The 23729-nt window shown below is 37.9% G+C and overlaps 1 protein-coding gene across 5 annotated transcripts in view; it reads right to left on the bottom strand.

The window, feature by feature from the left end:
• Nucleotides 1-23729, bottom strand: part of LOC149190273 (uncharacterized) — a 140195-nt gene that overhangs the window by 24216 nt on the left and 92250 nt on the right. For 3 of the 5 annotated variants that reach the window (XM_089412090.1, XM_089412087.1, XM_089412088.1), the window contains 2 exons: nucleotides 19315-19480; nucleotides 18709-18918 (listed from right to left, as the gene is read on the bottom strand). In XM_089412090.1, the coding sequence (XP_089268216.1) occupies nucleotides 18709-18918; nucleotides 19315-19480 (376 nt within the window). Of the gene's footprint in view, nucleotides 1-18172; nucleotides 18343-18708; nucleotides 18919-19314; nucleotides 19481-23729 lie in introns of those variants that run through there. The other 2 variants (XM_089412091.1, XM_089412089.1) reach the window with 2 other exon arrangements.

Genomic DNA, 23729 nt, shown 5'->3' with positions numbered 1-23729 from the left:
CCATCTTTGCCAAGTTTTTGCCAAAAGTACCACTTGCATATTGAAAATAGTAAGTTGTCTATGTATTTCCAACTGGTCTACATGGCTAGGGACCATGCACTCCAAGCAATCAATCAATCCAGCTCTGACCTCCCCATCATGCTGATCTCCTAGCCGATTTTTATAGTGATACCTTGGGTTCAAAAAATACCCGGTTGCATGTATAGGACGATGGAGTTGATTGTTCCATCTGTTATCAATGATCTCCCATATACGGCCATATTTAGCTAACCTGTCCTTGTAAGTTGCCCGTATCTGCTCCTTTGCCTGATCCATAGCTTCATAAATGTAGCCCATGGCCAATCTTTCCCCATCCACCAACCTTAGCACCTTAACAAGGGGCTCGGTAATTTTCACAAGCTCTACAGACCTTGTTCAAAAATAAGTGCCTAACACTTTCTTTTTGGTGTCTTTTCCATCTGGTCTACGAGCCCACCGAGATTCAGACCATTCATCAGAGGAAAACGTTTTCTGCAAGTTTTTATGTTGACCATTGAGACATTGCAACGTGAGGAAGTGAGTTGCAAATCTCGTAATTGCAGGCCTAACAAGCTCTTTGCCTCCAGTGTGTTTCCTCATTAGGTTCAATACCCATGAGTGGTTGTAAATGTATTTTGTAATGCATTTGGCATGCTCTACAGTGTTTTTTACCCACTCCACTTTGCCTATATCCTCAAGCATGAGGTCTATGCAATGTGCAGCACATGGAGTCCAAAATATGGTCTTATATTTGGCCTCAACCATCTTTCCAGCAAGAACATAGTTTGAGGCATTATCAGTGACGACCTGCACAACATGTTGCTCCCCAACTTCCTGAATAACGTTATCCAAAAGCTCAAATAGAAGGATTGCATCATTTACCTTATCAGATGCATCAACTGATTTCAAAAACATGGTTCCTTGAGGGCAAGAAACAAGGAAATTAATGATAGTGCGGTTCTTTCCATCGAACCATCCATCTAACATAATGGAACAACCTGTTTTGAGCCATGAATCTTTAAAATCAACCAAATACTCATCAATGGAAGATATCTCTTTTTGCAAAAGAGCTCCCCTCAGGTCATGCATACTAGGGCCTTTGAAGCCCTCTCCTGCAGCTATAACAGAGTCCCACATAGCTTGGTAATAAGGTGAGCGAGCAGCGTTAAATGGGATATCTGAATCATACCACCATCTAGCAATGTATTGGTGAGAAGTTTCTTTGCATTGCCTTTTCCAATGTTGATCCAAAGTGGGTTGAGAACTTGGCTGGGAGGAAGTGGGATTAGAAGAGGCAATGTTGGCAGAAGATGAGAAATAACTTTGGATGTTTGTTCTCTTTGTTCCTTTTAATGGTTGGCCAATAGAAGGATGAACATAGTGAAAAGGGTCATTGGTGGAAGGGATAGATGTGGAGTCTTGAATCTCATAATCATCATACCCACTCTCTTTCATGGCTTCAAATAATTCCCTCTTCCTTGAAATGTCATCTTGGATGGCCTTCTCCCTAGCCTTATCCTCATAGTATTTTTCTTGCTTGGAAATGTATTCTGCCCTAATAGGACCTAACAGTGCATTTGGTGCATCACATGGCTTTACTTGGCCTCTTATCCCAGCCAAGTGTTGTTTCAACCTAAGAATACCCCCACCTCCAAAAGATTTATGGCATAATTTGCATATCATTTTTCCATCAATTACATCACAATGAGCCCATGCACTGTCCTTTCCTTTTGGAGCCATGTTTGCTTGAAATAATAACAATTTGCAAAGAAATCTGCCATTTAAAAAAAAAATTGCAGCTAAGCAAAATGGAAAACCAAAGATAAATGTAGGAAAACAAATGCACATGCAAGGCTCAAGCTACAAAATTTGATAGCATAGAGCTAGAGAGTTTATAGCATACATGATAGATCATAGAAGTGAGAAGTTTATAACACATAAAAAAAAAAATCATGGACAGCAGACTCAAATGAGGAATTATCAAATGCAAATCCTTACCTGGAAATGCAAACTAGCTCCCTTAGCCTCCTCTTGAAGATGGCAACTCCACTGACAGCTACACACTATCTCCAAAATATCTCCAACTCCAACTCCAAGATGACTACTTCAGCAAAAACTCCACACTCTCCAAGCTCACAAACACTCACAAACACTCCAAATCAGTTGTGTGAGACAAATGAGAGTGAGAGGGGTCTCTTATAGCTTGGAGAGGGTGTTTTTGGAGGGAAAACACCTTTACCTCCCCCCCAAAACCCCTAAACCACAAACCAAATCCGCCTTTTTGCATGGTTCGGTGGGCATGCCAAAAACCGGCCGGTTTCGTCCTAAACCGGCCGGTTTTCACCGGTTAGGGCCCAAAAAAGGCGAAATGCAAGGTATAACCGGGTTTTTTGGCCGATTCGGACCGGCCAGCTTGCTAACCGGCCAGTTTGACCGGTAACCGGTTTTTCAAAACGGTTTTTAAAACACTGAGCCAAACACCAAATTGGTGTATGAGACCCCCTCATTTGTGGGACAAGGGACCCATCTCCACGCAGCGATTTGACCTTTTCTTTGCCTAGGACGCGCAACCGCGAACCGGCAAAACCAGCTTCCGAATCGAAACAACCTGGTTCAGACCGGAAAATGCCCCAAACTTGTCGGACTAGCTGATTCTACCAATTCTAGTACATTTTGTTAACATTGGTTAATATCGCAATATTTGCCTTGAAACTTATTTAAAAATGTGATATTCTTTTCAAAACTCTAGGGCTTTATTCTACTTGAAATGTGCACACTCTCATGGCTTATTCTCTTTAACCCCTGGAAAAAATCGTTATTCTATTCATAGTCAGAAATGAATTAAATTATTGATTATTCACATGCTTTGAGCATTGTTCAAGCATATGCTTAATACATCTTAAATTTGTCATGTTTGACTTACAATATAGGATGTGTCCATGAGAGGATTCAATGAGTTGGATCATACCTATGATAGAGTAAAGCCCCTTGTACTTCCTGTTCAAAAATTAACATTGTCCTTATGCCAAAGTAGCTTCAAAAATAAGTTGTTGAGGGAACTGATGAACCCTGTCCACTGTCCTCCAACTCCATCTTGCCTTCGTGTATCTCCTGACTTGCTTTTGATAGAGATTACCCTGAATTTTGAAAACATGCATGAAGGAGATAAATTGAAAAAAAGAAGCTAAGAAATTTTAATTGGTCTACTAAAGACCTAAGCAAAACATTTCTGAGGTCTTTGATCTTCTTCCAATCTATTGTCAAAGTTGAATCATAAAAGACTTTAATCTTTCTCACCTCTTCGTCCAGATCACATTTCATCAAGAATTTTTTTAACCTCCTGGTCCAGAGTATATTTCATCAAGATAATCAAAGCCATAAATTCAGTCTAATTATTGGATCATGTACCTAATCCTGCTTTGAACTTTATAGAATGTTTGTCCAAGAGAGGTAAAAGCCTAAAACACTATATTGTACAGTCTTTTGTCGATTGTTGCAAGATGTTTTAATTAGCATGGGATCTTAATTTGTCAATTTTATTTTGCAGTTTCATTTACATCATCATCATGGCAACTTCATGTTCAGCCATTCGTGAGGCAGAGGAAGTGGAACACGAAATTGAATCTACCCCTAAAGTCGATCCAAAGTCACCACTTTGGAAATATTTAACTGTTGTTGGAAAGACCTAAGGAGGGGAATCATTGGCATGGGTTTGCAGTTTGTGTAAAAAGGACTATAAGGGATTCTACGCCCGGGTTAAAGCACATTTACTTGGGTTAAAGAGAAATGGGATTCGAATATCCACTGGCCCACCCAAAGAGAATGGGACAGATGGAAATGGTTTAAGCAAGGCAAAACTTGCAAAATATCAAAGACGAGGCGATGCTAAAGCAAATGAGGCAAATCCTACCTCTCAATTCAAACAACCAACAAGGTTGGGAGTATCTTCATCAAAGCCTCCACTTGCCTCATGGAATTGCCAACCCTGGTTCAAAGCAGTCTAATTTGGAACCGCTTGAAAGGAGTTTTAATAATGATGCTCAAGAGATAGCAGATGCAGCCATAGGTCAATGCATTTACACAAATGGTCTTACCTTTAACCTTGTGTGATTCCCTTACTTGGCAAAGATGATAAAAGCAATGAATGAAGCCCCAAAAGGGTAGAAGAGCCCTAGACAAGAGAAGATCCACACTACAATGTTGAGTGTTGAGAAGCTAAAATTGGAGGCTAAATTAAGCCCCATTCATAATTCAGGGCGCATTTCAGGGATGTCCATCATTTCTGATGGATGGAAAGATCAAAGGAAGAGGCCTTTGATCAATGTGATTGCTCAGAGCCCAAAGGGAGCAATGTTTTTGAAGGCAGCGGATTGTGAAGGGCAGATGAAAGATTCCTAATTCATTGTTGACATCTTGATTGAAGCAATTGAATTGGTGGCGCCAGAAAATGTTGTTCAGGTAATAACTAGCAATGCAACGGTGTGTAGAGAAACAGGGCTAATTATTGAAAGCAAATATCAACACATCTTTTGGACCCCTTATGTTGTACATTCATTGAACCTCATATTGAGCAAGATGGGGAAGCAAATTGAGTGGATTCGAGTTATTTTTGAATAGGCAAAAAAAATCCAAGCCTTCATTACAAACCACCACATATCCCAAGGCATCTACAGGGCATTTGCAAAGTTGGAGCTCCTTAACGCACATAAACTTTAAAGTTTATTTCATAAATTCTAATTTCTATGACTCTGAATTTAAATATGTAAATTGGATTCTCAAATGCCATGACTCGTGATGTTGAGAAATCAATGCTAGTAGGATTAAGTTTTGATTTATCCTTCTTGATAATTACTTATGAGTTATGTTGGCTTCTTTTACTTCTTTATTATCTTCTCTTTCATCAAGCAATTACCAAATTATGTTTGTATGAAGATCACAAAAACACAAGACACAAGATGTAGGCACTATGCTAAGGCAAAACCCTTCTCTAAGGGAAAACCCAGCCAAAAATTCTCTTCCTTCAATAGTTTTCTTTGAGACTCTTCAACGTAGACCAAACCTATCCTCCACACCAAGTCAGCCCTTCCAAATCTTTGACCCTATTACAGTAGCAGCTTCACCCCAGCAACTTCGACTATGCAGCAGCATGCAACAACAACATGCAACAACAAAAAGACTTCGATCTCCCAAACTAGGGCACGAAAGAGAGAGAGAGTACCACTAAAACTTCGATTTTCCTTTTTTTGTTTGACCTTGACCCGACTCGCACTTCTTTTCACTTCCTTGACCCACTTCGCACTTTTTCCAGCTTCACTAGAGATATCGAACTTGTTTGAGATGGGATGCTCCAAAAGAATTTGATCTCCTTCTATTCATAGGCTCCAAGTGAGGTCAAATTGGTGTCCCTTAGGCCGACTTGATCTCCTTTGGGCCGACATGGTGTGGAAGTTACATAAATCATATTTGACTTAATAATAAACCTTTTTACATCGTTCGAAAGCCCAAGAAGGGTCTCATTAATATACAATAACTTTATTGACTCTCTATTGATCCTAGGAGTCCACAGTGGGGACTTTGACTAATAAAATGATGACCCAAGCATGAAATCGATGCTTTAATAAGTCATTGTAACCAGTTGAAAAATTCTTTTAACAAATGCATTTTATGAAGACCTAACCTAGTTACATTTTTCAACACTAACTCTTAACTATGGAGGTATTCATACAGAAGATCTCAAACTATATGAACTATGAAGAGTTTAGGCACCACAATGCCATGGACTAGATTCCTGACCAAGGAACTTTATCCAATAGTCTTTCAGTAATTTAGGCACCGCAATGCCATGGACTAGATTCCTAACCAAAGCAATCTATCTAAGTGGGACTAAGATGGACTAAAGCTTTCAGCCTTTCTAGGTCCCATCAAGCTTACTTGCTAATCATCAACCCAAGGATCTAGGTGTGTATCCGAGGTCAGAGCTCCAAGACCAACGCCACCCTCCCTACTTTGGGATCTAGACAACAACTCATAGTGTCAGCCAGATGTCCTCCCAAGCAATGTGTCTCACACACAAGGCCTCAACAAATCTCTTCCAAACTTTTATCATCATCAGCCAAATCAGAAATATCAACTAAACCAAGCATGCTTCTAAGATACTCAAATTTCTTATTAGGAAGAGACTTTGTTAGTATATCAACTACCTAATCATCGATCGAGACATATTGTAGCTTCACAATCCCATCCTGCACCAAGTTCCTAATATAGTGAACTTATTGTTGATATGCTTCATCCTAGCATGAAACACAAGATCTCCAGACATCTTAATACAACTTTGATTATCACAATTAATCACAGTAGGATCTAGAGGCTTCTCGAACAAATATGTCAGAAGCTTCCTCAACCATACAGCCTCGTTTCCTACTTCAAATGTTGCCACGTACTTTGCTTCAGCACTACTCAAAGCAACAAGATCTTGCTTTCTACTCATCCAAGAGATTATGGTAGATCCCAAACTAAATCATCCTCCGGTAGTGCTTCTTCCATCAGTCTCACTGCCACCCCAATCAAAATATGTGAAGCCAATCAACTTGACTTCCTTGCTATAGTACTTTAGGCAGTGATGTATCTTACCACGAAGATATCTTAATATATGCTTGGCAGTTATCCAGTGATCATGACAAGGCTCCAACTGAAACTCACTGAGGATGTTCACAGCAAAGCATATATTTGGCCTAGTATTTACTAGATACATTAGAGAACCTACCAACTGACAATAGGAGGTAGGATCCTTGTACTTTAGGCAGTGATGTATCGTACCACAAAGATATCTTAATATATGCTTGGCAGTTATCTAGTGATCATGACAAGGCTCCAACTGAAACCGACTAAGGATGTTCATAGCAAAGCATATATCTAGCCTAGTATTTACCAAATACATTAGAGAACCTACCAACTGACGATAGGAGGTAGGATCCATGAGACTTGAGTTGAAGCTCCTCAACTTCTTGAGATTGGTGATCATAGGAGTAGTCATGGGCTTGGAATCCATCATCCCAATTTTTTGCAACAACTTGATGATGTACTTTCCTTGCCCCAAATATATCTCCCCGGGATTTTGCTATACTTCCAGACCTAGGTAATAGTGCATCAGTCCTAGATCCTTCATCTCAAATTCAACTGCCAGCATCTTCTTGCATTCTTGTATACTTCTCTCCACACCTGTGTTGAAGAGATCATCCATATACAATAGAATAATGACTGGCTCAATATTCACAACCTTGATGTAGAGATTTGGATTAGTGGAACTCTTCACGAACCCAATTCTAAGAAGGTATGCATCCATTCTTGCATACCATGCCCTAGGAGCTTGCTTCAAACCATACAGGGCCTTCTTGAGTCTACAAACATGAGTGTCCCTGCTATTTTCTTCAAAGCCTTCGGGTTGCTCAATGTATACTTCCTCATCGATGGTCCCATTCAAAAATGTTGTCTTCACATCCATTTGATGGATGTTCCATCCCATTGTAGCAGCCAACGAAACCAAAGATCTAATGGTAGTATACCTTGCAGTGGGTGCAAAGGTTTCTTCATAATCTATGCCTTCCTTTTGAGAGAAACCCCTTGCAACAAATCTGGCCTTGTATTTATCTATGCTTCCATCAACAGCATGTTTGATCTTGTCAATCCATTTAAGGGTGAAAATTGATTTGTCACTAGGTCTAGGAACAATTTCCCAAACCCCATTCTTCATGATGGATTGATATTCTTCCTGCATAGCTTTCTTCCATACTTCTTGATGAGAAGCTTCTTCAAATGTAGATGGTTCTGCTTCAATTAGTCTTGTCATATATGCAGCATATCCAGAATATCTCTTTGGCCTTTTGCTTTCCCTGAAGGTTCCTTTCGCAGCTCCATGCCCTTTAGCATCTTCAAGAGTGGCTTTTAACCAATTTGGCCTCTTCCTTGTGCTCGGTATGACCACAGCTTGAATAGGCTCACTTGGTCCTTCTTCTTCCTCTTGAATTGTAGAAGGGTTGTCGGGTTGTACTTCTTCTTCAAATATGGGTAGATCTTCGTCATCAGAATCAATAGGAATATCCTTCGACTTTTTGTAGGCTTGATTCTCATCAAATATAACGTCCTTGCTTACTTCAATGTGTCTCCCTTCCTTGATGTAGATTCTATATGCCTTTGAGGAGAGACTATAGCCAACGAAGATCCCTTTGATGCTTGTAGAATCCAACTTCTTTCGCTTGTCCTTTGGAACATGGATATATGCAAGACTCCCAAAGATTCGGAGATGGTCCACACTTGGCTTCTTTCTTTTGAATGCTTCCTTGGGTGTCATATTATCTAAAATTCTATGAGGATTTCTATTTTGAATATATACGATTGTCATTGTTGCTTCTCCCCATACAAACTTTAGCAAATCTTGATCAAGTAGCATTGTTCGTACACCTTCTTCAATTGTCCTATTCTTTCTTTCGGCCACTCCATTTTGTTCGAGATAGTAGGGAACAATAAGCTCCCTCTTAATTCCTTCTTCTTTACAATATGCAATTAATTCTTTAGAAGTGTATTCCCCACCATTGTCAGATCTCAAAGTTTTTATCTTTCTTTCGGTTAGGGTTTCCACTTCACATCTAGACTCCTTGAATTTCTCAAATACTTCATTATTTTTCTTGCGAAGATAGAGCCATGTTTCTAGAGTGATCATCAAGAAATGTTACATAGTAAAGATGGCCTCCAAGTGATTTGTCATACATGGGACCACACACATCAAAATGTATGAGGTCTGATATTTTTGTAGACCTTGTTTCACTATTTAAAAATGGTTTTCTTGTATGTTTTCCCAAAGAGCATCCCTTGCAAACTCCTTCACAATCTTCTTTGATATTAGGGATTCCATGAACTAGATGTTTAAGAGTAGGAATGACTTTGTAGTGAAGATGACCATATCTTCTATGCCATAGCTTAATAGGAGATATTTCCATATTAACTAGGGCGTGGCGTAATGACTCTATAAAAACTTCATTCATGAATTCCAATGACCCTAGCTTTATCAATGTTAAAATCCTTTACCCAGACCAAGACCTTTCCATCAACAAAGGCAACTCTATCCCCTTTATCTTCTAAGTAAGAAATTAAAGGCGAACTCTTTTTCAAACTTGGAACATATAGTATGTTGTTGAGATGTAGTATTGCTCCATTCTCCAGCTTCAAAGATGTAGATCCCTAACGACATAGCTTTTGTTGTCTCCCAATTCCACTGCATGAGAGGATGGTTCCTTTAATAGAGTTTGTAGTTGCTTACTTTCCCCTGTCATATGCCTTGATGCTCCACTGTCAATGATCAATGCATTATCATCATTGAGGGATCCTGTAAGTGCAGCTTGTTGTAAAAAGTAACTAGGTTCGGTCTTCATAATAACATGTAATTGTGATTTTTGTAAATGATGTAATGAAGAAAATAATTTATTATTGGCTTGCTTCATGGTTTCATGAGCAAGGGATTTTTGTTTTTAAGGTCAATGTCATGTATGACCCTTTTTGGGCATATAAAGAATGTATCTAGGTCTACAAGTTGACTAGAAACCCTCCAATAGACAAGAATAGTCATCCTCTTCTTCATGTCGGCCTCAGAATGTAAACAAATGATCAGTTGACTCACATATGGAGAAACACCCTTTCAAATGATCATGTCGGCTCAAATGTAGGGGCAAACAACTATATATAGGAACCTATAACCCTCGCATTTCCACAGTGACTCTTCGATATATCTCTGAGATTTCGGATGGGTATAACTGAGATAAGATGTGGATCATTAACAACAATCTTCTCGACATATTTTTTGAGGTTCTTGATAGTCAAGACAGCAAGGAGTTCGATTACCACAGTGATCACAGTGCAGATTAGTTTGGGGTGACATTACAGCAATATCTTCCTCACTGTCTCGACATATATTTACAGTAATGAGGATGGACATATAACAGTGGTACAATTTGGATAAGGTCTCGTAGTTGTGCTAATAAGATGATACTCAGTGATGCTCGGTGCTAGATCTCAGTGATACCAGGTGTTGTGCTCAGTAGTGATATGATGATCAGTGATACATGATGCAGCTAGGTGTTACATGGTGCAACTCGGTGCTAGTGACAGTATGAAGGTATGATGCACAATTATGTGAGGCCAAAGTTCAGGGATATATCACAATGTTTGGATGTTGTAGTAATCATGTTTTGAAGAAATCGAAGAATCAAGGAAGAAGGATGATTGTGTCTTGGTCTGGGAATGGCAACATAGGTCAAGGGTCTTGGTTTTGGTATTCGTCAATCAGAATCTCTATAAGAAGAATTTGTGTGTGTTTTCCTCTCAAAGGGAGAGGTTTTGGCCCCAACAAAAAGCCAACATCTTGTGTTCTTGTCTCTTTTGTTTTGGTAACTATTTGATGAAGTAAGAAAACACACTCTAATAATAACAAGAGAAGATTGTGCTAATAAGAAAAAGTAAAAAAGTACTTCACAAATAGTTATCATCATGAGAAGAATCTTGTTAACCTAATTGCCCTAGATTCTTCAACATGGTATCAGAGCTAAGGTGTTGAAGTCAAAGGCAGGGCATAAAAGAGATTTTCAAGGATCAAGTTTTAAGAGGGGCATCAAAGCAAGTTGAAGGTTTACAAAAGAAAAGGATCAAGATCTACATCAAAGATTGAAGAATCAGTCTACAACAACAGTCTACAACTACCCATAGTCTCAGTGCTATTGGAATATCGGTGTCACAATAGAAGATCACAAGATGATCTTAGTGAAAAGATGAGGTCTCGATGTTAGATCACAATGCTCAGAACTCAGATACATGGCAGTGGTTTTGGTGCCTCTCACAATCTCGATCTATGTCATACCACAGTTATCTCAATCATCTCACAATGGCATGATCTCAACATATCAGTGATAGTCACAACCTCGGATTGAATCCTTTCTATAAAGAGAACAGTCTTGACAACTCGAATTCCCAGATCTTGATGATACATATTCGATGGCATATAAAAGCAGATCATCTACGACATAGTGCTCAGAAATAGGTCTCACTATAACTCAATCATAGTTTGTATGGACAATACTCGATGTAGAATGAAGGTGTTCGTTGATACATCCATAGTAATACTAAGTGATGGGTCTCAGTACTATAAGATGATAATCATGGCAAGTGACCTCAATGCTCTATGGTTCTACACAATGCTGCAACTTCAATAGAATGCTACAAGGTTCCATAGTCCACTTGTGTGATAGCAATACAGTGCCATCTCAAGTATATCAACAATTTGTTAATCATAAGGATCAGATGTATAAGTCGAAGTATCTTGAAGGCAAGAAGGCAAGCTTCCTATCATTACAACAAGGATCTCATCCGGAGGAAGCATCAATGCATCTACTTCAACCACTTTCAACATGATCAAGGTGAAGATTTCATCTTCACATGACAAGTAAGTATTTTTCATTCTTTAATCAATTTTGGTTAAATGACTTCATTTTGCAAGGAAATTGATAAGCTAGTTGGGTGACCGAAGGTCCTTGCATGAAATAAGGACTGTCATAGTCCTCGTAGATAAGTGAAGTCATGAAACATATCAATGAAAAAGGTCTCCTTTGAATTCATGGGAAGGAACTCTTAAAGTCCTCTCACATAAACAATATTGGAGACATCAAAGAAGCTAGAAGAAGAATTATGAACATTACAAGAAAAGAAAGTTCATATCACTGAAAGGATAGGAGGAGCTGAGGAAAAGAATTCCATGGTAAGAGGGAGTAAGAAATCATTAAGATAGTCTCTCTCACTGGCTCCTAGATCCTGCATAGGTTATGTCTACAATAAGATGTGGTATGACATCTTAGAAGCATTAGAAATAAAGACTCATGACATCATCACGAGGGTAACAAAATTCATGGGATAAGTTCAACTTGTGATTTCTATGCAAGATAGAAAAGGACAAGTTGAGGGAAAAAGTGTTGAGGACTCAAACATTTGCTGGAAGGAAAGGAAGTTTGGAAAATTCTAGTACTCAGAAAAGGGAAAAAGAGCATAGCTAAAATTCAATGCTATGGAAGGTTATGTACTTTACAAGAAAGATTGTCCTTAGCTTAAGAAGGACAATAACAAGAAGAATAGAGAAGAAGCCCATTTCACCAAAGAAATGGAGGAAACTGAAAGAAGAAAGAACAAGGAAGGAGAGCATTGGAAGCAAGAGCTTGTGACATCACCATAGGGAAATATGAGGGACCACCGGAACAAAATCTATGGTAGTCAATATAGCTCCAGGTGACCTCTTTGAAAGATCAAAGGAAAAAGTCACCTAGGATAAGTCTCATCATACATCAGTGAAAAGGGAAACATCTGTTCAATAAGAATATATGAGATCCTCAAGATTCTCTGATGGAATCCTCATCAGAGGATTCACAGATCTAGAGTGGAAGCAAGTGATTCGTTAGGAACTCCAACTTATGGAATTCATGGGATGATGGTATGATGACATGAGAAATGAAGCAAATCAAGGGGTTGAAAATCTTTTCAATCAAGGAAGTTGTTGGAAGAAGCATAGATGACCTAAAGGTAAAATGAGGTATTTAATATTATAAAGTAATGTCATATGGTTGCAGGTAACATGGATCACTACTTCTATCTTGAGAAGCATGATCAAGGGTAAAGGATCTCCTCCTCTAAAAGGATGCAAGAAGGCATAAGTCACACTAGATGAAATCAACATAATATGTCCTCATATGAAGAATGAGGTGGTTGACTATAATTAAGGAACTATGATTAGAAGCTCATGGGAATGGAATGTCTAAGAGGAAGAGATCGTGAAACATGCAACCATGATAAAGGCAATCAACATCCAAAAGACCAAGAAGATTTGACTAGGAAATCTCCCGGAAAGATAAGAAGACTCTGATGAGAGACTGAAAAGGATGGAGACCCTTGACAATGGATATCTTTGGGTGATGTGTCAACATGTATGCAGTGTTGATACCTACAAGAAGATGCCATGATGAAGAGCCATCTCATAAGGTACTATTTGATTTAATGTTATTCTTTGATTTCTTGAATAATATATGGATGAGTTCATGCATGGCTACTGGAACAAGAGTTGTAAGCACAAGTACAACTAGCATTCATGTGGTGAATGGAAATTCTTTAAAGAAGCATGATGAGAAAGAAGTAGCCATATGAAGAAGGTTCCAGATATGTACCAAGAAGGCCACTTTCTATGAAGAAAGGAATGATATGACGAACTAAGGAGAAAAGTAATCGATGGCTAATGACCTACAAGGAAGAAGCTCGACCTAATTTCATGACATCAAGGAAAGAAATTGATCAAGCAGCTGAAGGGCCCACAAAGAAGAATTGTTGATGAAAAGGAGAGTCCCTAGTTAAGAGGGAGCTCTAACAAGTCCCTAATTAAGAGGAGGCTTGGGCAAGTTCCCTGTCAGAAGGAGCTTGGGTACATTCCTTTACAAGAATAGGCATATCTTCCCTAGTTGAGAGGGAGAGATAGACACAACATTCTTATCTTCACTTGGGAAGAAAGAATGGAGGATTGGGTAATCATCTGGCATTCGATGCTCTTTGAGGATGTGTAGGGCATCCAAGATAAGAGTAGGCAAGAGGATCGATATTCTTTGAGGGTTGGGAACCCAAGATAAGAATAGTCCTAGAAGGTCATACTCAGTGAACACCCAGGTGGGTATGTACCTTGAGAGACAATGATGAAGGTGTCTATAGTCATTGGTCTCGCCAACATTGTGCTCTGATCTGATGAGAGATAGAGTTGTCAGTCAAGGCCTTGTTGTGGAAATAATGTTGGTTACTATGATGCTATACAGATGGATTACCAATCTGATTCTTCTTATGAGAAATTCTTCAGATTGAGAATGACCAAGTACCATTATGAATACCTCCCTAGTTAAGAGGGAGTGTTGTAAAATGTAACTAGGTTCGGTCTTCATAATGACATGTAATTGTGATTTTTGTAAATGATGTAATGAAGAAAATAATTTATTATTGGCTTGCTTCATGGGTTTCATGAGCAAGGGATTTTTGTTTTTAAAGTCAATGTCATGTATGACCCTTCTTGGGCATATAAAGAATGTATCTAGGTCTACAAGTTGACTAGAAGCCCTCCAATAGACAAGAACAGTCATACTCTTCTTGATGTCGGCCTCATAATGTATACAAATGACAAGTCGACTCACATATGGAGACACACCCTTTCAAATGATCATGTCGACTCAAATTTAGGGGCAAACAATTATATATAGGAGCCTATACCCCTCGCATTTCCACAGTGACAATTCGATATATCTCTAAGATTTCGAATGGATGCAACAAAGATAAGGTGCGGATCATCCACAACAATCTTCTCGACATATATTTTGAGGTTCTCGGTGGTCAAGACAACAAGGAGTTTGGTTACCACATTGATCACAATGCGGATTAGTTTGGGGTGACATTACAGCGATATCTTCCTCACTGTCTCGGCATATATTCACTATAATGCGGATGGGCATATCACAGTGGTACAGTTTGGTTAAGGTCTCGGTGTTGTGATAATAAGATGATACTTAGTGATGCTTAGTGCTAGATCTCAGTGATACCAAGTGTTGTGCTCAATAGTAATATGATGATCAGTGATACATGATGCAATTAGGTGTTACATGGTGCAACTCGGTGCTAGTGATAGCATGAAGGTATGATGCACAATTATGTGAGGCCAAAGTTCAGGGATATATCACAACATTTGGATGTTGTAGTGATCATGTTTTGAAGAAATCGAAGAATCAAGGAAGAAGGATGATTGTGTCTTGGTCTGGGAATGGCAACATAGGTCAAGGGTCTTGGTTTTGGTATTCATCAATTGGAATCTCTATAAGAAGAATTTGTGCGGGTTTTCCTCTCAAAGAGTGAGAGGTTTTGGCCCTGGCAGAAAGCCAACATCTTGTGTTCTTGTCTCTTTTGTTTTGGTAACTATTTGATGAAGTAAGAAAACACACTCTAATAATAACAAGAGAAGATTGTGCTAATAAAAAAAAGTAAAAAGTACCTCACAAATAGTTATCATCGTGAGAAGAATCTTATTAACCTAATTGCCCTAGATTCTTCAACACAGTTAAGAACCCTTGACTTATGAACTTGTTGAATAAGTAGTAAACAATCTTTTTGATCCGTCTTCCTGTAGAAGTGAATCACATTCTTTTCATAGAGGGAGAAACCATTTCCTTTAAGCGAACGAGGTGATTTTCAATCTTCTTTGACCTTAGCTCTGAAACCATGTTGAGAAATCAATGCTAGTAGGATTAGGGTTTGATTTCTCTTTGTTGATAATTACTTGTGAGTTATGTTGGCTTCTTTTACTTCTTTAGTATCTTATCTTTCATCAAGCAATTACCAAATAATGTGTGTATGAAGATCACAAAACACAATACATAAGATGTAGGCATTATGCCAAGGCAAAACCACTCTCTAGGGGAAAACCCAGTGAAAAATTCTCTTCCTTCAATAGTTTTCTTTGAGACTCTTCAACATAGACCAAACCTATCCTCCACACCAAGTCAGCCCCTCTAGATCTTCAGCCCTCTTGCAGCAGCAGCTTCACCCCTGCAACTTCGACTACATAGCGACTGGCAGCAGCAACAAAAAGACTTCGATCTCCCAAACTAGGGCACGAAAGAGAGAGAGAGTACCACCAAAACTTCGATTTTCCTTTTCTCTTTCACCTTGACCCAACTCACACTTCTTTTGACTTCCTTGACCCGCTTCGCACTTTTTCTAACTTCACTAGAGATATCAAACTTGCTTTAGATGAGATGCTCCAAATGAATTCAATCTCCCTCTATTTATAGGCTCCAGGAGAGTTGAATTGGTGTCTCTTATGCCGACTTGATCTCCTTTGGGCCGACTTGGTATGGAGGTTACATAAATCGTATTTGACTCAATAATAAACCTTTTTACATTGTTCGAAAGCCCAAGAAGGGTCTCATAAAATATACAATAACTCTATTGACTCTTTATTAATCCTAGGAGTCCACAATGGGGACTTTGAATAATAAAATGATGACCCAAAAGCATGAAACCCATGTTTTAAAAAGTCATTGTAACCATAATTAAAATTCTTTTGACAAATACATTTTATGAAGACCTAACCTAGTTACATTTTTCAACACGTGAATCATAATAGTTATTCAATCAAATTATGATTTTTAATTTATTGAAATATTGGCAATTTGGCACTTGCAGGTTACCGAGACTTGTTTTGCTTCTCACATCATAGTCTAAACAAGGCTTATGCAAGTGAAAGAAGCATTACAATCAATGACATGCAATTCCCTTTGGAATCAATGGAGGCAACCCCAATCTGATAGAGCACGAGCAGTGAAAAGATTGGTTGTTGATGATGAATGGTGGGATAGGGTGGAGTACCTCTTGGCATTTACTAAGCCAGTTGTGGATTTGCTCCGCCTATTTGACAGAGATATGTCTAATTTTGGAGAGGTGTATAAGGGCATTGATTCCATGATAGAGAAGATAAGGGTGGTTATAAATCCCAAGGAGAAGGACCCAGGTGAATTCTTTTACAGAGAAGTAAAAGACATATTGACAAAAAGGTGGAACAAGATGACCAACCCATTGCACCTTTTGGCCTATGCAGTGAATCCAAAATTTTATGCTGCAAAGTTGTTAAATGATCCAGAAAGAACAGTGCCAAACAAAGACCCGGAAGTCTGACAAGGATTTAAAAAATCTTTTTAAAAGCTTTTTGTAGATCTGAAATTGGGATTCAGATTCATTCAAAGTTCACTCATTTTGTGGGATCAGAGGGTTGGGCTATTGATATTGATTGTATGCAGGACAAGACTAGATTAAGTCCATTTGATTTGTGGAACTACTATGGTGGGAACTTCCACATATCCAAAAATTGGCCATCAGGACCCTGTCACGAGTTGTTAGTTCCTCTTTAGCAGAAAGGAACTGGAGTACATATGGTTTCATCCATTCAATGAAACGAAACAGATTGGGCTCTAAGAAAGTTGAGGAACTAGTGTATGTTCATTCAAACCTTTGCCTTCTCTCACACAAGAGAGATGAATACAAATTTGGATCCGCCAAACTATGGTATGTGGAACAAGAGTTGCCTGACTTGGATATGACGTTAAATACTAGGTCTCATATGACTTTGTTTGATGAGGAGGCACCAATAGTTGGATCTTCAAGTGGACATGGCAGCAATGCTCCCACTTCTGGAGAGGATGTGGTTCTTAGTGACATGAATGAAGACATATTTGATGATATGTAAATGTAATTTATGATGGTGTTTTAAACTTTTGAACAATGAATATTGAATACCATAATATGCCATATGAATTATGAATAATACTAGTAGACTGCCAGTCATAGTTCATTTTGTACTTTGTACTATGTAGTGTGCATTATTAATTTTGGTGATGATGTTGTAACTTGTCATGTTGATGATTGAAATTTGAAACAGAAACTTGATGATATGTTGAATCATGAATGTTATTGTTATAATAATCATTATTAATTAATGATGATGACAATGTTTATGCTGAATTGATGTTGATGATAAATAATAAATAGATAATTGATTATGTATTTTTAGATATAGAATCTAGATTCTAAAAGATGAATGGTAATATGAAATTCTTATTTTGTTATATATATATGTGTGTGTGTGTATGTGTGTTGTTTCCTTGCCGTATCGTATCCAGATTTTTTGAAAATTTTCCGTATCCATTTCAAACCCCATATCCGTATCCATTCCCGTATCCGTTTCAGTGCAACTAAGATTTCAACGAGTTAATCAGCTTTCAGATTTATAGCCTTAGACTTTTGTTTTTGGGTGCAGATCTGCCTAACCAGTCCTGAGAATTTAACAAAACAAGCAATAGAGCAGGGGGGGGGGGGGGGGGGGGGGGGGGGGGGGGGTTCTCCAACATAGAAAGGTCTTGCATCAATGACTAGTAGTAATTTACATCTGTTGTCACCATTGGCACCTCTGAATTTGTTAACTTATAACATGGTTCCATTGCCATATGAGAAATTCTAAAGTACCTCTTATTTAAAATTTTATTCCTACCTTGTAAGACGTATTTGCGATCCATATTTCATAGTCGAAACATGAAAAAACATTCTCCCATCCTGTTCTAGAGAATTATACATTCGAAATATTTGACTCTTACAACATAATATTATGTGTGATGCATCTATGGTCAAATTATTCAGTTTGTACAACATGAGCTGTTTCCTTAAAACCTGTTCAAAAATATCCACTTCAAATTTTAGTTATATTGTCAAAGTATAATTAGGCAATAACTCAAGCAAAATAAGATAGTTTACTTTTATTGGAGATAAAAATATCAACTTCTCCAACAGCCATAATCACAGAAACATGAGAAAATTATAAGACGTCTACCAGTTAACTGTATAGGCAAAAAAGACTTGCACAATATTTTACAAGCATATTGTTAAGCTGTACAGAAAAAATGACTGTGAAAGGCATTAAAAGAATATACAGAAAAAATGACTGTGAAAGACAAGGAAACAAGGATGTAAATTGCATCGTAGATGCTTTTGGTGTGATTAGCAGTGTATACTTAGCAATGTTATATGAGACCATACCAGTAGCGGGTTGTTGATAGAAATTGCCAAAATTGGGGACCTCCATTATGAGTCCTTGCTAATGTTTCGAAATCGTTAAATTCAAGTGCCCAGGGACAATAGCGAAGCCAATATTTGATAACTGTCCTTTCTGAGTAATCCACATCATTACAGGATTCATAGTTCACCCCATGAGCTGTCAACCAAGAGGCATCTGTATGATAGTCATGGCTGCAATTGAGAAACAATCAGTTGGTCAACTTCACAATCAAATACGGGTTTTAACATGTGCATGTGATTTCCATATTTCCGTCAATATTTGAAGTGTTTCTCCTCAAACTTGAAAATATCCCTTTGAAAATCCCTGAAGGCAGATACTACTGTGAGGCACAAACATGAAATACATCCACTTCACAACAGACATCAGCCTCAAAAGCATAAACCAAGGAATGCAAGTCAGCAACTAGATGAGTTAATTACAAACTATCAAACCTCTTGTGTATATGGGGAAGGCAAGATCCAAAATACAGGTACACAGAATCTAAACTTTGACCTGACTACAAACACCAGTTCAACTGAAATGTGGTGAATATAATTCCGGACCAAAATTCTCACCATATCACTTACCTTATTTGTAAGGGGCCAATGCTTAGACCACCATCTCCAGTAGGAGCAGGCATAATAAAGCTTGATTCCACATCCCTTAAAGCATTCAGCAGGATCCTATGTTTTTTCCTATACTCGTCAATATCTGGCCAAAGACCATTCAAAATAACCCACCCTTCAGCATATGCTGGAAATGCAGAAAAAAATTAAAATAAGTTACAAACATGTTTGATAATTGCACAAATTGAATATCATTGACCTATGTGGTGGCTATTGTATGTAATAATATAACATACAACAGAGGCATAATTTCCACATTCCCTCTATTCTTTGTCCAATGATAACTCTATAGTGAATACGTTCTTAGTTGCAAAGGAAATCACTATCTTCTTGTAAAATAAGAATTAATAGGACAGAAAAAAGAACATTTTATGCCTAGTTGTCTCCAAAGCAATCTAAACTCTCATATAGCAGGATTCGACTGAATCAAACATCTGTGTTTTCCAAAACTTCTATTATAATTTACATTAAATTATACTTCCTGTTCAACTAAAAGCAGCAAATATTGTTGATTTTTGGGTAGCTGCAAAAGTTAAAAGAAAGAAAAATTAATTTAATTTTAAATTTAATTTGCAAAGAGTTGTGCCTCTTTGGGCACCCTAATATCACTATAAAAAGACACTTGGCCTTCTCATTTACCCACTCATCACTCACATTTTTCTCCCTCACACAAATATGGGAAGCAAATCTGAGGAAGAGGCTGAAGTTTCTAAGGCGTTAAATTTCTTAGACAGTCAATGTTTGACCAGTTGAATTTTCTTAGTGTAATTACTTAATTATGTTCTAGAGTGTGTTAAAGTTCTGTTGTATATCATTGCAAGTAATTATCAGTTGCAGAAAATTGTGCTTGTTTCATTAGCACTAGAAAATCAACATGTTATCAGAGCATAAATTATGGAGTGTTAAATTTTTGGGGTTGTTATGATCTTTATGTACAACATTATTACTTTTACTCCTACCTAAATTTATGCAAAGAATTGTTTAAAATATGGTTGGCAGTAATTCCTGGTAAATATATTTAATTACCAAAATATAAAGAATGTACTGCATATTTATTTTTTTCTTCTACCTAAATTTATGCAAAAAATCACATAAATTATGGAGGAACAATTTAACAAAGTCAAACACTATGTGGGTGTATTATAGCCTAATTGCAATGGAGTAAAGTACAAATTTTAATATGAGGAGAGATTTAGCCTCATAGCACCAATGAGTAAATAGATCCACTAGTGTTCATAAAAAATTTACCTAGGAGATTTAAAGGGCATTTCAAAGGATTCTCCCAGGATCAAAAATAAACTCAGCAAGAGTGATTTGTGATTGAGAGGGAGAAATTGTACACATCTAGAACCATGTTAGATGACCGGAAGAGCATCTAGATAAGAGGGAGCAGACACTCAGGTTGAACGGAAGGATGCAGCCTACTTGAGATCCAAAGGGTCTCTCATGAAGATGAGTAAGAGGCTCCCAAGGATGTGGTTTCAGGTCCTTCTGTACCTGTAGAAAATCGTTTTAGATCATCAGGAAGACCCAGACAAACACATTGAGCCAGTGGACCCACTTAGGGCCGTTGTTCCAGAATCCAAGAAGAGGTCAGCTTGACTTCAAAGTACATTGAAGAATGCAAAGGGACATGCAACTCCCGGTGGGAAAGCAAATGTCCTAAGAAGTACTCAAGATATGCAGCACTAATGAGTCACATCATTGATTCTGAGCCATCCAACTATAAGGAGGCAGCAGGCCAGCAAGTTTGGAAGGATGCCATGATGGAGGAATATTAGTCCATCATGAAGAATGATGTGTGGGAAATTGTGCCGAGACTTGAGGGGAAGTCAGTGGTGACTTCCAAGTGGATCTACAAGATCAAGCATGCAGTAGATGGCAGCATAGAGAAGTACAAAGCGAGATTCGTGGCAAGAGGGTTCTCCTAGAAAGAGGGAGAGGACTATGAAGAGACATTTGCTCTAGTTGCCAAGTACACTTCTATTAGAACTATTATTTCTATTGCTTCTATTATGGGTTGGAAATTGCATCAAATGGATGTGAAAATCACTTTCCTCAATGGAGTGATTGAGGAAGAAGTGTACATAGAGCAACCTCAAGAGTCAAGGCTGAGGTACATGAGAATGAGCCTCATGTCATTTGACTGAAGAAGGCTTTATACGGACTCAAGCAGGCACCTCGGGCTTGGTATTCTCGGATTGATGGATACCTGATGAGTCTTGGTTTCACCAAGAGTGATGTCGATCCCAATCTTTACTACAAGGTTGTTAAAGGTGAGCCTGTGATCTTGTTGTTATATGTTGATGACTTGTTTTTTGTAGGAGCAGAAAATCTCATTGATCAATGTAAGAGGGAGTTGACCTCTAAGTTCAGGATGAAGGATCTAGGTTTGATGCATTACTTCTTGGGATTAAAAGTGTGGCAGAAGCCAGGTAGTTGCAGGAGGTATTCCCCAGCTACACAAGTTAAAAGAAAGAAAAAATAAATTGTAAATTAAAAGAAAGAAAGATTAATTTAATTTTAAATTTAATTTGCAAAGAGACGTGCCTCTTTGGGCACCCTAATATCACTATAAAAAGACACTTGAACTTCTCATTTACTCATCACTCACATTTTTCTCTCTCTCTCACACATGGAAAGCAAATCTGAGGAAGAGGCTGAGTTTTTAAGGAGACAAAATATTGTGACAGTCAATGTTTGACCAGTTGAATTTTTTGAGTGTAATTACTTAATGATGTTCTGGAGAGTGCTAAAGTAATATCATATATCATAGGAAGCAATTATCAGTTGCGAAAAATTGTGCTTGTCTAATTAGCACTGGAAAATCAACAAATATTCTAACATTACTTAAACTAATCATTAGTCTTAATAAATTTTATACCACTTAATTTCCACATGTTGGTAATAAAGATATAGTGAACTTGTATACAAACTAGCCCACTGCTACTACAAATATAGATATGAATTGAAAATAAATCAGATATGTGATAAATGCAAGCTCAGAATAATAAAAGAGTCAAAAACACGAGCACTGGAAGCACCTTCACACCTAAGAGGATGCAATTGCAAATCGTAATGTTGTGGAGTAAGACCTTTACAAAAGGAATTTTAAAGTATATCGAATTGACATGAGACACAAAAGATGGGGACCCTTATCTATGCAAAATAGAAAAAAACCCCAACTTAAGGGCCAAGTTACTAACAAGAGCACTTACACCCTTATTACATGAAAGCGGCCTATTACAATCATTGAAATATAACAGCCAAGAATAAAACATTATTACAAATTCAAAAGCATGAGCTTACATACCAAATAATTCACGTATATAACGCATTATAAAGATTTACATTTTCACATTTATAAATTCATATTTCAGCTTTCTATTTAAATTTTATATTGAACAACTTTTAGGATGGACTTATGGCCCAAGTTACCAACAAGTGTATTTAATCCTTGTTACATGAAAGTAGCCTATTACAATCATTAAAATACAATACCCATGAATAAAACAGTATTACAAAAACATGCACTTACAAAATAATTCATGTATATAGAGTCTAATGCATAACAAAGATGTTGGGGATGGCAGGTGCAAGCAGGTTATTTTAATCCCGAAGTACAAAAAGAAAATGAGTTTACATGGGGATTAGGGGCAGCATCTAACAATGAAGCAGAGACTCTAGCAATGTATCAAAGCCTCATAATACTAAAGGAAAAAGGCATGTCCCAGATACAGTGATTGGTGAATCTTCTGCCATTATTCAGTCCCTCTCCCAAAAATGTCCACAAAACACCAAGCTTTCTCACATTATGCAAAGGAACACTAGTTTGGACCAATGCTTTCAGAGAATCTCATTCTTCCAAGTCCTAACAACTCAAAATGAGCTGGTTGCTGCCCATGCCAATAAAGGAGTACTATTAGGAGTGTTGAAAAGTGTAACTAGGTTCAGTCTTCATAATGAGATGTAATTGTGATTTTTGTAAATGATGTAAAGAAGAAAAATAAAAATTATTATTGTAATGTTTGCTTTATGGGTTTCATAAGCAAGAGATTTTATTTTTAGATGGCTCCCATTGTGAGCCTTTAGGATTTGTCAAAAGGAGTCAACGCCATACCCTTCTTGGGCATATTTCAAATGTATATGAGTCTATAGAATCGTCAAGAAGCCCTCCAAAGACAAGCACAAAGTTCTCATCTTCAAGTCGGCCTCAAAATAAAGTGAAGTACTCATGTCGGCTTCACGTAATGGAGACACACTTGTTTGAACACTCATGTCGGCTTATTTGTATGGGACAGCCACTATATATATGTGGATGGGGTCTTTGCATTTCCACAGAAAACAAGTTCGGATCTCTCTGAAATTCAGATCAC

This window comes from Pinus tabuliformis, chromosome 3_1 (genome assembly GCF_031772625.1).
Source record: "Pinus tabuliformis cultivar Carrire ecotype Pingquan chromosome 3_1, CPIR1, whole genome shotgun sequence".
NCBI lineage: Eukaryota > Viridiplantae > Streptophyta > Pinopsida > Pinales > Pinaceae > Pinus > Pinus tabuliformis.
Note: the sequence above shows the minus strand (reverse complement) of the source record. Positions and strands in the feature narration are given on the sequence as shown.